The sequence below is a fragment of the Phascolarctos cinereus genome, unplaced genomic scaffold (genome assembly GCF_003287225.1).
Source record: "Phascolarctos cinereus isolate Bilbo 61053 unplaced genomic scaffold, phaCin_HiC Scaffold_4;HRSCAF=312, whole genome shotgun sequence".
NCBI lineage: Eukaryota > Metazoa > Chordata > Mammalia > Diprotodontia > Phascolarctidae > Phascolarctos > Phascolarctos cinereus.
The window spans coordinates 120259211-120272319 of record NW_027555847.1 but is presented as its reverse complement, the minus strand read 5'-3'; the positions used below and the strand labels follow the sequence as shown (position 1 = coordinate 120272319).

Sequence of the window (13109 nt, the reverse complement as noted above, 5' to 3'; positions counted from 1 at the left end):
TCTCCTAAATGAGGCAGTGTGGTTGTATTGGATAGAGCCAGAAGACTTTGATACACATCCCAGGAAAACCTGGGTTCAAGCTCTGTCTCTGACACATAATTGGCTGTGTGACCCTGGGCAGGTCACTTAACCTCTGAATGCTCTGCTCCTGGTCTTCTAAGAGTGTCAATTGCAGAAAAAGTGGTAACCTGCATTAGTAGAGGGATTTTCATCACATGGCAGTTCCCTGGACCAATGAAAATCACAGCTCCAGTCTCTATCCTGAGAATTTACCTTATGCTAGGGACAGTGTCTCTATTACATTGAGAGGCAGCTAGATGGCACATTGGATAGAGCACCAGACTTGGAGTAAGGATAGACCTGGGTCCAAATTTGCTCTAGACACTGTGACCCTGGGCAAATCACCTAACCTTATCTGCCTCAATTTCCTTATCTCTAAAATGGAGCACCTGGGTCGCTGTGAGGATAAAATGTAAAGTGTTTATTTTACAAACCTTAAAGCCCTATGTAAATGCTAGCTGCTGCTATAAGAATAATAATAGCAATAATAACGATTATTGTTGTTATTATTAGCATATGCCTCTCCAGACTGCATCTGTTTCTTTGTATTATTAGACGGAAGGGCAAGGGAGATCCAAATACTTAAAATTCTTAGTAGGTTAACATGAAGAGTAGCCAGCTCTACTGCTTTGGGGGACCCAACTCAATGAAGTGTGTGTGTGTGTGTGTGTGTGTGTGTGTGTACATGTGTATACATGGGGAGAGGAAGGGAGGGGCAGGAGCAGGGTGAGGGTCTCTGATTTCCTTCCTTCCTTGCTATCTCTTGCATGTGTCTGTGTCTAGGGGTGTGGAGGGGGAAGGGGAAAGTTCTTAGAACTTGGTTTCAGTTGCAGGTCTGCTCTGGGGCCCTATCTTCCCCGAGGCTCAGCCCCACTGTGGGTAGGTCTCTGGCAAGTAGACATAGAAACACCAACCAATAATGCTTTAATTTTATGCTTCTCCCCACCCCCTCTCCCTGCCCTCCTTTTAATATGTGAGCAGAGTGAGTTATATTCACCTTTGGTTTTCTTTTTCTCAGGGAGGCAAATAGGATAGGGTTAGAGGTGGGTGTGGGTGTGTGTGTGTGTGTGTGTGTGTATTTTCTCTCCTTTCATTTAAAATGAACAGTCTTTTAACTCTTTCATATCCAGGCAGAAGGGAGACTCCGGGCTTCAGGGAGCAGTGAAAGGTGTTCTGTGAAACGTGCCTTAGTTAAGGTTTCAGTACAGTCCTACTTCAGGCTAGCTGAGGGGCTTGGCAGAACATCTCGTCCAAGTGGGACAGGCTTTCTTTCAACTCACATCTTGTTGGTGGAGTTTCATCAGTTTTCCAAAAGCGACAGCTACCCAGGCATAGACACTGGAATGTGTGTTTCTCCTGTCCCTCTGCAAGAGTCGAAGAAGGCGGCTGCAGATCCTTGGTGCCTCCCTCCCCCCCCAAACACACACACACACACACACACACACACACACCTCTGTCTTAAAGGAGAGAAGGGGTCTGTTTTTTCAAGGCCGCTTGAAAATTCGGAGCAGAGCACACCCTGCAGTATAATCAGATTTAAATAGGCTGGTTGGGTGAGGGTTGGGGGAGCAGGGAGCAAGCTGTTTGTACTGAGCCCTTGGAAATGCCTTCTTTAGCAGTAGGGGAAGAGGAGAGAGAGAGAGAACATGTTGTTTTCTCCTAAGAATAAAGATGAGTGGGTGTGATGGGCCTGTCTCTTTGTACAGAGCTAGCCCGTTGGCTAAAGGTTTTGCCCACAAATATGTTTGGGGGTTAGGTGGTGGAGATGGGGGTGGAACAGAAATTTTTAATGGCCTGAGTTAAAAGGCCTTGAGCTAGGATAATGGTGAGAAGGAGGCAGAAGGATGAGACCTTGGAATGGCTGAGGATGACAGTGTTTCAATGTGTCTGTGCCCTCTTTGGTCAGTCCACAATCATTGCCACCACTCATATAAGCTCCCTTCTCTCTTCTAACATTGCCACTACTTTGGTGCCCTCATGCTCTGTGCCTGGACTGTTGCATATGGTCTGTTGGTGCCTCCCTGCTTCAAATCTCTTCCTGCTCCATCAAAGTTGATCTTTCCTTTTTTTTTGGGGGGGGGCAGTTGGGGTTAAGTGACTTTCCCAGGGTCACACAGCTTGTAAGTGTCAGGAGTTTGGTCTGAGGCTGGATTTGAGCTCAGATACCCCTGACTTCAGGGCCAGTGCTCTATCCACTGCGCCACCTAGCTTCCCCTAAAGTGATCTTATCTAAAGCACAGGGCTAACTATGTAACCGCCTTCCCCTCTCCCGTTCAGTAAACTTCCATAGCTCCCTATTACCTCTGAGATCCAACATAAAATCCTTTGTCTGGCTTTCAAAGCCCTTTTTAACTTGGCCCCTTACCACTTTTCCAGCCTTTTTACAATTCCTCATGTTCTTTGATCCAGTGACCCTGGCTGCCTTGCCGTTCCTCACCTCCCAGTTCTCAACATTTTCAGTGGCAGTCCTCTCGGCTGCTGTCTCCCTCCTTGTCCCCACGTCCTGGCTTCCTTGACTTCAAGTCCCAGCAACTTCCACCTTCTGCAAGAATCTTTTCCTACTTCCCTCTTAATATTAGTACTTTCCCTCTGGGCTTGCCACCCATTTATCCTGGCTGTGTCTTGTTTGTACATCATTGCTTGCCTAACGTCTCCCCGATTAGAACTTGAGCTCCCTGAGGGAAGTAATTGCTTTGTCCTCTCTCTGTATTGTTAGAGCTTAGCATAGTGCCTGGCATATAGTAAGCACTTAATAAATGCTTCTTGATTGATTAAGAGATTGCTGTTCACCAAAAAAAGGGAAAAAAAATCTTCCCAGTGCCCTGGATACTTTCCACTAGTTCTTGTAAATGTTTTGTGGATACCAATGTGGCACCTGGGTTATCTATGTGTTATGCACTCTAGCTGTGTGACCATTCCATCTCCTTTTGTGGTCCTGACTATGCTCCGTGATGCCTTTCCCCAACCTCTCATGCATACTTATACCTGCTCGCCTTCACTTTGGTTCACCTGCCTTACATTAAGATTTTGCTGGTCAGCCCTTGATGTTCTAATGAAGCCAGTTTTTCAAAGGTGACAGCTTATTGAGCCCCACCTTTTTCTCCCTTCTTTGTTGCTATTAACCTTTTGGCTGTATTTTTGCCGCCGGGAAATGGGATTGAAACTTTTAACAAACACACACACACACAGAGGTTCAGAAAAGAGTGTGCCTAGGGGAGGGTGGGTGGGCTGTGTGTCTCTTTTTTAAAGAATCAAAAGTGGGGTGGGAGGGTTGAGAGAATCCTTTAATAAATTAATTTTGCTCCCCTTTCCTTTTTTAGAATAGAATTTTTGCGACATTTGAAGAGTTTCTTCCAAATCATGTTCAAAATTGAAACTAAGCCATGTGGTGAAGAGCTCAAGGGAGGGGAGAAAGTACTAATGACATGTGTAGGAGTTGGCTTCTCCAACCTCAGCAAGACCATCAAGTAACATCACTTCCCCTTTCAGCTCAGACCAGACCAGACTGAAAAGTGAAGATTCCTGAAGACCACCATTGTCCATTTAGGACAACACAGCCACATGCCCTATAGACTTTTTCTTCCCCCCTTCTTTTTTTCTTTTTATAAGACATTGAAAATAAAAGACATTTGAATAATGTAGTTACCCACCCAATTCCCCCTCCTAGGGGTAAGCACTGCATCCAAGTTTGTTCAACGCAAGAAATTCCCTCAGAAACCTGGGGAGAGTATGTGAAGTAAGTTTGTTGGGAGGCTGTCCTGTCCCAGCTGCATTTCACCACAGGTGCCCCAGCCTGGGGATTGCTAGCCAGGCTGGCATCCTAGTCCCTATTTGGGGCTAAGATGGTGGATAAGCATCTCTTTTGGAACCCTAAGTTATAGATTTTCGTACTGATCTCCCACTGCATGGACCACTATCTTGGTCCCAGATCCTTGCACTCCATCTTATCCCGCTCAGGGAGACTCTTGAGGCAGAGAGTGGATGACCTTTGCTTTACAGAATCCCACAGTTGGAGGAAACCTAGTCATCTAGTCCAACCCATGCATACCTGAATGAGAATCCTTTTAGCAGCCTACCCCACAAGAGGACATTTACCCTCTGTATAAAGACCAGCAGTGAAGAGCATATACTCCCACCCCCACTCCCACTTTCCCAGGGCAGCCCATTCCCTGTTTGGAGTTCAGAAACTTTTTGGGAGCTCTGGAGATGTTCTAGGGCACTTTGCTGCTTAGGTTTGGTTTGGATTAAAGCCTTGGTGTTTTGGAGTCAGGACCTGGGTTCAGATCCCACCACTGATACTCTCTATATAACCCTGAGCAAGTCATTTAACTGGCTAGAGCCTTAGTTCCATCATTAAAGGAGTTGGACTAGATGGCCATGGGGTCCGGCTTTCAAATTTTGACACTTTGACCTCTGAGGTCCCTTGCCACCCTGAGATTCTGTATCTCTGGTGAGCCAACTCCACCACATTGGTGAGGAGAGCCATGAAGGCCCAGATCACATCCTGTCCACAAGTACATAGATGGCAATGCTTTGAACTTCCTTACATTCCTCAGGATCTAGGTTTGCATGTAGTTCTTTGAACCAAGAGTTTGGTTTTCCTGCTAGGCAGTATTGAAAGAAAGTTCAGAAACACCTTTCCCAGAATATCCATCATTATCTCTGTACTCAAGAGTCATGGGGACCACTCAGTTGCCCCATTTCTATTCATTGGCCTGATAAGGACCTGGCCAAGGAGAAGAGTTTTATAGGTCATGATCCCTATTAAAAAGTTTCATTGGCAATTTCTGTTTTGTGTTTTTTTAATAACACCATTGTTACTTGTCACGACCATCCCCCTTTTCACAAAACCCTCCCTTGGAACAAAGCAACAGTTAAGCACAAGAAATCATTGTTAGCACTGATGGCATATGGTGCATTCATTCTGAGTTACAGGTCCACCACCTCTTTATATCGTCATCTTTCCATAGGCTGCAAAGGGTGGACCAGTCACGGAACATTATCTAGCCCCAGTAAATCATGTTTGTGATGCTAAAAAGAGGACAGCTCTAAAATGAATGATTTTAAGAGCTTTTCCTCCCTCTTTCTGTTTGCGGTCTGGATTTATCCTTTCAGGGTAGAAGGGTTTCCCCTGAATCATGCACACACACCCCTTTATCCTATTTACTTACTGGATTTTCCAGCAGCCACCCTGGGCAGTCTGGGGAAAGCCCTCAGCCCCTGATTCTGAATGCCTTGCATTCTTCTCCTGCTGGTGGTTGTCCCTCCCTTTTCCTCAGGGCACACAAAGAAGGCTCAGTTTCAGCAGTAGCAACAGGAAGATGAAAATGGATATTGATGATGAGAGAATGCTGCTTCTCAACTTTTCCCAGCGTGTAACATACCTGTGAATTTTCTAGAGACAGAGGTTTGTCTGTTGCCACTTCTCCCCACCCCTACAATCAAGAAAAAAAGGTTGAGCCTTCTCTAACACAACCTCCACATAATATATGTACTAACATCAATAATCCACACTTCCCTTCAATGAAACTCTGCAAAAGGACAAAAGGGAGGGAGAAAATCCAGGATCCTGCAGTCTGATGGACTGGTTTGGGAAGCTAGTCTAAAGAAGCGTCCTCCATTTCAACTGGAATGGAACTGAAGTTGTCCTAAGCAACCGCCAACATCTTGACTTTATTTTTCCTCTAAAATAGTCAAAGGTATCCAAATATAAGATTTGGGTGAACTGTTTGGAGTCACCTGCCCTTTGCCTGGGAATCGGTATGGTGAGAAGACCTGGGTTATCTTAGCTCTGTGTCAGTAGCTGTCCCAACCTCTATGAAATGAGGAGGTTGGACTTTTTTATGTTGTTCCCTGGTCCTTGATACTTTCATGTAAATTAGTTTATGAGATCAATTTCTACAGTTAGGGCAGAGGGGAAATGACAGAAGTGGGAGAGTGGAGGCACTAAGGCAAAATTTATCTGCTTCACAATTTGACCTGTGCTGTGGGAAATGGGGAGAGGAGATGGGGAGGAAGGTAGGTCGGGGAAGTCACCGAGAATTGCCTCAATGATACTAGTTGCTACTGGCCCACACCTGGGCTCCAAACAGGGATTTTGACCTAAGAAATGCAACCCCCTCTATCTCTGACAGCATGTTCTGTCAGAGAGGTTTGAAAGGGTAGGCAAAAGATGAGCCAGTTATCTATCTACCCTTGACCTAAGATGGCCCTCTACAGTATGAAATCGGTACAGCCAACCTTCATGGAATGGATAAGAAAACAGGGAAGGTAGGAGAGGTCAGTGCTCCTGTACCCTGGGGTCACCCAAGGGACAGCTGTGACCAGAACAACCAGATAACTGGAGATTTCTCTCAAAGCAATGATTAGTGTTTATGAAGAAGAGATTTTCCTTTAGAGGGGTTATACCTCATAATTATATCATGCCCAGTAATATCTGAACAGGGAGGAATAATCAAGTTTACCAGTTAGGCACCCATGCTTTTTTTTTTTTTACATACCATTACATTTTAAAAAATAATACTTCCCTCCCAATTACAGGTAAGAACAATTTTTTAACATTGTTTAAAGTTTTGAATCCCAAATTTTATTCCTCTCTCCCCTCCCTGAGATGGCAAGCAATTTGATAAAGGTTATATGCGTAGGCACCCATTGTTAAGACATTTAATGATCTGTCAACATCATGGAGTATGTTGAAATGTAAGTGGGTTTCCACACCTGTTTCCTAACAGGAACCAAACCAAAGTCGATACTCAACAATTCTAGGGCTAAGTTGTTAAGCAAACAGGATGATTTTTCTTTCCCATTGTACATTCCTGAATATGGACACCTATTTGCCTGTATCTGACCATCTCCCTTCCTCTTCCTCATCTTCCCATCAGTTAGGGCTTTGTTAAGGAGGCAAAGAATTAATTCTGCATCTATCCCTGCCTGCTTTGTGTTTCTTCCTCCTTGCCTCATACCTGGTTAACTCTATGTCTGCTGGTTTGCCACTGTTGTTGGAAGGGGAACTAGTTATTTTGAGGATGTAAGTATGAGCTGAACTGGAGTTATCAGTTTGCCAATAACTCATGCCTGATTTGGCTGTGTGCTTTCCATGTGTTTAAAACAGCCCATTTCCACAAGGATAATAATTGGGCTGGGGGAAGCAGCATGGTGTTAGATCTATGTGACCTTTGGCAGATTTTTCAACCTCTCAACTTCATTTTCCTCATTGATAAGATAGTGATAACCCTTATATTAGCCACCTTCTGAGGAAAGCCTAAGTGAAATGTATAAATGTAAGATGAACTATTCTAATCTCATGAGGAAATCACTTTCATCTTTGGTTCTGTTTTCTCATCTCTAAAATGAGAGGGATTCTTAAACCTGGGAGTCTAGGAACTTACTTTTTGCAATATTTTTTGTAAATATATCAATATAATTAGTTTCCTTTCTAAGCATTTGCATTTTATGCATTTAAAAACATCCTGACAAGGGGGTCCGTAGGCTTCATGAGACCACCAGAGGGGTCCATGATGCACAAAAAAGGTTAAAGACCCCTGGTCTAGATTTTTCTCTCATCTCACTCCAGCTCTTAAAGCTGTGATCTAATAGATTAAAGTGAACACAGTTTCCTGAATGAGTTGGGGGAGGATCATTTTATGTGCATCTCATCTTTCCCCTCTACCTCTTTTGTCTTTTTTATGGTGATGATTGGATTCACTAAGGGCCATTCTGGAAAACGCTCCCTGGCCTGAGAACAGCAGGGCACCAAAGGACAAATGACAAGAGGTAGACAGCTGCTACTTTCCTCCATCTCTGCCAATATTTGAATGTTCTGTACTATTACCCTCCTTAGTCTAGTTTTTAACAGTCCTAGCCAGTCACCAGCAGTGATTGCCTCGTTGCAATGCCTTTCAGTCAAGGTCTGGTTCATCACTGAGACTCCCCAGTATACGCAGGGCTTTGCTCAAAGGCACTGTATGCTCAATGAATGATAATAAAAACAACAATCACATTTTTATAGTGCTTTAAAATTTTAAAAGCACTTTACAACAACCGTATGTGGTAGATCATGCAATTATTACCCTCTCATTTCATAGATGAGTGGTTTGCCCATGATCACTCCTTTAGTAACTATCAGAGCTGATGATTGAGCTCAGATCTCCTGACACTAGTCCAAACATTCTACTAGTCTACATCCCATTGAATCATGAAAATGCAGCGTGTGAGAATGCTTTAGCTATGGCCATTGCACTTCTCTCTCTATATAGCACTGCCCTTTTGGGATTCTTGGTTAAAGCAGTAATGGAGTTCAGGTCTCCGTATTCCCTTAAGACTACAGAAAGCTTTTGTCCCTTAGGACTGAGGGTTAATCCACACTGAAGATGCAGAGTAGAGATCAGTTTCATGAGGATCAACCCTGCTGGGTTTAGAAACACCTTCCAGGCAGAGCTTTTCCTCTGGACTCAAGAGACAAGGCAGTTTAGTAATGCAGGGTCCAGCTCCCTTGGAGACTGGCTGCCCCTACAGGGTACACTGGAGCTTCTGAACTCTCTGCCAACAGGGCTGGGAGACTGCTTTCTAGCTTGCCCCTAAGCTTCCTACTGGGCCTCAGCTTGTCCTCGCTGAGCATACCAGCCATGCCAGGGTGTGCATGACAAGCAGTTGCAAGCCTCAAGTGAACATTTTGTCCCAGCAAGTGTGTCCAAAGGATTTTTAAAACCCTGGAACAGTTACAGCAAACTGGCCTGAGTTAAAAGGCACTGTACAAAAAACATCTAGCAATGATTTTAAATTCCCCAGAGATTAACCCCTCACCATCAAGGGTGGTATACTACAGCTGTGCAAAGGACTGGCTTCTTTTGTTTTCCCTCCCTAGCCGGCCTGCTTTTTGTGTCTCATGTGTGACAATAGAGGAAGATCGTGGCTCTTTGTGTCTAATAATGGTAATGCCTCCTGTTAATAGAGTGTTTAAAGGTTTACAAGGCACTTGGCTGAAACTGGGGATCGGAAAGATTAAATAAAATGCACAAGGTAACAAAATTAGTGGCAAAGTCAGGACTTAAATCCAGACTTTCTGGATCCATACCCAGTATTCTTTCCACAAGGAAAGTGGGGGTGGAAAGCATATACTGGGACCTTCATGGCTATTTTCTTGAATCTTTATCAGGACTAGTCTGGGCAATGGAAGCTGCCTAAAGATGCTACCTGCCCCTTCGATTGCTCTTACTATCTGGAAATTCCCATTGTTGAAGTCATCAATGGGTTAAAAGAGCTTTCAGATCAATAAGTATGTGTTAAGACCTTCTGTCTCTAGAAAGCCATGTTAAAAGTACATGTTAACAGAACTTTATACATGCAGAAGAAGAGATCAGCGATAGTAAATTATTGCTGTTATTTTTGCTAAAATATGTGTTCTCTTTTAAAATGTAAATAATTCTAATTAGATGCTTTTTATGTCTGTCCTTGTGTTTGTTCAAAGTAACTCATAAGCTTAAATGAAAGATGTTTTTAAAAAATAAAGTTCACGACAACACAAGAGTCTGATTAGCTGCTAGACATTCACTTCTCTTTGGGCTCCTGCTCCTGGCGCTCCAGACTTCACTATTACCCAGCAACCTCATTCTGGAAGACCACTCCCCCGCTTGCTTGCTTTCCTTCCTTCCTTCTTTCCTTCTTTCATTCTTTCCTTCTTTCTCTTTCTTTCTTTCTTTCTTTCTTTCTTTCTTTCTTTCTTTCTTTCTTTCTTTCTTTCTTTCTTCTTCCTTCCTTCCTTCCTTCCTTCCTTCCTTTCTTTCTTTCTTTCTCTCTCTCTTTCTTTTTTCTCCCTTTCTTTCTCTCTCTCTTTTCTCCCTTTCTTTCTTTCTTTCTTTCTTTCCTTCTTTCTTTCTTTCTTTCTTTCTTTCTTTCTTTCTTTCTTTTCTTTCTTTCTTCCCCCCTTCCTTCCTCCCTTCCTTCTTTTCTTTCTTCCTCATTTCCTTCCTTTTTCTTACTCTTTTTACCTTTCTCTCTCTCTCTCTCTCTCTCTCTCTCTCTCTCTCTCTTCTCTCTCTCTCTCTCTCTCTCTTCTCTCTCTCTTCTTATCTGTGACTCCTTCCCTATTGCCTACAAATATATATGCCTCCCTCATCCTTAGAACATCTTCATTTGAGTCAACCAAATCCACTAGTTATATTTCTCCTCCCCTTTGAGACTAAACTCCTTGAAAAGACATTTATACTAGGTACTTTTATTTCCTATCCTCTCACTTCTAAATGCTCTGCAAGTCTTACTGCCAACTTCATCATTCAATTAAAACCATTCTTTCCAAAGTAATCAACAATGTCTTTAATTGCTAAATCTAATGGATTTTTCTTAGTTCTCATCTTTCTTGACTTCTATGTGGCCTTGACAGAATGGATCACTCTTACCTGCTGGATAATCTCTCCTTTCTGTAGGTTTTCATGACCTTGTTTTCCTGGTTCTCCTCCAACCTGTCTGACCTCCTCATTAAATGGATCTTCACCCAGATCATACCACTAACCATAGCTGTCCCCAAAGCTCTGTCCTGAACCCTCTTCATAAAACCTAGAAATCAGCCAGACCCACTAAGCAGTGTGCGAGGTTATACTGATTTATTCTGAGATGCCTCAGTTTACTAAAGACCAACTTAATTATGGGGCTCTAGTCTAAACTAGAAAAGTGCAAATGTAGAATTTCCAAATGGTACAGCAAAATAGGCAATCCTAGTTTGCCATATGGTACTCCTTTAGCTCTCCCTAGGAATTTTTTCAATTAGTTATTTTTTAATTAGTAAGGAGGCCATTTCTGAAATCTCTGCTTGGTGACTCACTTTGTAGCTGTACTACTGAGTCAGGCTGTTAAAAGAAACAAAATATTGCACTGTGAATAAAATGTGATTATAAATTCAGATCTGGAAATGAGTCATGTAAAATGTGCAATTTAACTAAAATAAATTGTAAGCTGAGTGCTCTTGGTGCTGTTAATAATTTTTACTGGGAGAGTACTTCTTAATTTTTCCAAAACACATTGGTGTCTATTGTCTCATTTTGTCCTCAAAACAACTTCTGAAGGTAGTTGGACGTTAAGTGGTATTATTTTCAGATGAGAAGGCTGAGGCACAGACTGATTATTTTTCAAGGTCACAAGCTGCATTAATAAGAAAACCAGAACTAGAACCCAGTTCTACCTACTTCCAGCCCACAGCCTTTGCCAACAGACTGGATGAGTATGATTCATAGATTTATATCTTATTAAAGATGAAAGAGATCTTTGAGATCATCTAGTTCAGCCCTCTAGTTGCCAATGAAGAATGTGAGGCCAGCTATTAGTGGCAGAATCAAAAGATCAACTCCAACTTTTCCAGGATTGAACCTTGCTTGTTCTCCCTGGAGCAAAATCTTTCAGGTTATTTCATTTGGTGCTAATTTTCGTGCTATGGAAAATGCCCTGAGGTCTCAGCCCAGGATGTGATGGAGTCAGTATGTGGCCTTTCTAGAGAATGTATGAAATGCCACAAAGGAGAAAGTCCCAGCCTTTACTATGAACTTCTTCATGTTTGAGCAGGAGTCATGGCAGCTGTAGGAGGCTCTACTCTCCCTCCAGTGCCCTCTGAGTTCAGCCTCCCTATTGGAATGAAATGAGGCATTCGAGAATTATTGAACAAAGAAGGTTTATTCTGTCCAGTCATAGCAAGGATATATAGTGAGGATATGATGGCACTTCGATTCTCCAGATTCAATTCTTCTTATCTCCATCTGGAAATTTACCTGGTCAGTACATCTTTGGTAACTCTCATGGTCTTGGGCAGCCATGAAGTCTGAGAGGCACTTACTTCATGTGGACCTTTTATGCTCTCAGTCCAGAAAGCTTCCTTAGGGGAAGCTGGGCCAGTCAGATTGTACCGGGACAGGGTGAGGCAGTCAAAAAAGTCAGGAAACTCACAGATGCTGGGTCAAGAAAATGCTGTTTCTATCACGGCTGCCCATTGATCTATGTTTGGGAGCTTCAGAAGGAGAATACGTAAAGACTGATTACATTATAGCTGTAGCTTCACCTTGGAATAGCTCAGAGGGAGAAAAATGATACATTGGTCAGTAAACAAGCATAATTAAATAGTAACAATAGCTAATATTTATATAATGCTTACTATGTGCTAGGCACTGTGTTGAATACTACAATCATTACCTATTTTGGTCCTCATCCTGAAGTTAGGTGCCATTCATGTATAATTAAAATCAAATTGCTTGCCTTCTCAAGGAGGTGGGACAGGTGAGAGGGCAGGAGAAAACTGGTAACTCAAAGTTTTTTAAAAAATTATTATTTAAAAAATTGTGACATGTAAATGGGAAATATTTGATGAAATAAAAATAATTTTTTAAAAAAGAAGTTAGGTGTTATTATTATCTCCATTGTACTGGTAAGGAAGCTGAGGCAAACAGAGATTAAATGACTTGCCCAAAGTCATGCAGCTGGTAAGTGTCTGACTAGATTTGAACTCAGGTCTTCCTGACTTCAGGCCAGTGTTCTATTTACTAAACCATCTAGCTACCCCAAGAATTTATTTTGTACCAGGCACTATGATAAATGTTAGGAATACAAAGAAAGGCAAAAACCAGTCCTTGCCTTCAAGAAGCTTACCTTCTAATAGAGGAGACAACATGTAAATAACTAGGTACATGCAACATACATACAAATTGATGGAAGATAATCAGAGCAGAAGACGCTAGCTGCTGGGCTCTCTGGTGGAACTGGTAAAATCTTCCTGTGGAAAGTGGGACTTGAGCTGAGTCTTGAACGAAGTAAGAAAAACTAAGAGGTAAAGGTAAGGGAGATTTTATTTAATCTTGGAGGTAATAGGGAGCCACTAAAGCTACTTTAGCAGGAGGTGAGATGGCCAGACTAAGCTTTTGAAAAATCATCTTGGCAGCTGAGTGCAGGGTGGATTGGAGTGGGAAGAAACTGGAGGCAGGGAGTCCAAACAGAAGGCTATTGCAATAGTGCAGATGAGATGTGATGAGGGCCTGAACTTTGGATAGAGTACATAGAGTGTATGTAAGAATGTT

General features: G+C 42.6%; 1 protein-coding gene across 1 annotated transcript in view; it reads left to right on the top strand.

Moving 5' to 3' along the window:
• Positions 1 to 4844, top strand: part of RCL1 (RNA terminal phosphate cyclase like 1) — a 60646-nt gene extending 55802 nt beyond the window's left edge. The window contains 1 exon segment of the mRNA XM_021006302.2: positions 3381 to 4844. Coding sequence (XP_020861961.1) covers positions 3381 to 3531 — 151 coding nt within the window. The 3' untranslated portion in view covers positions 3532 to 4844.
• Positions 4845 to 13109: the final 8265 nt, after the last annotated feature.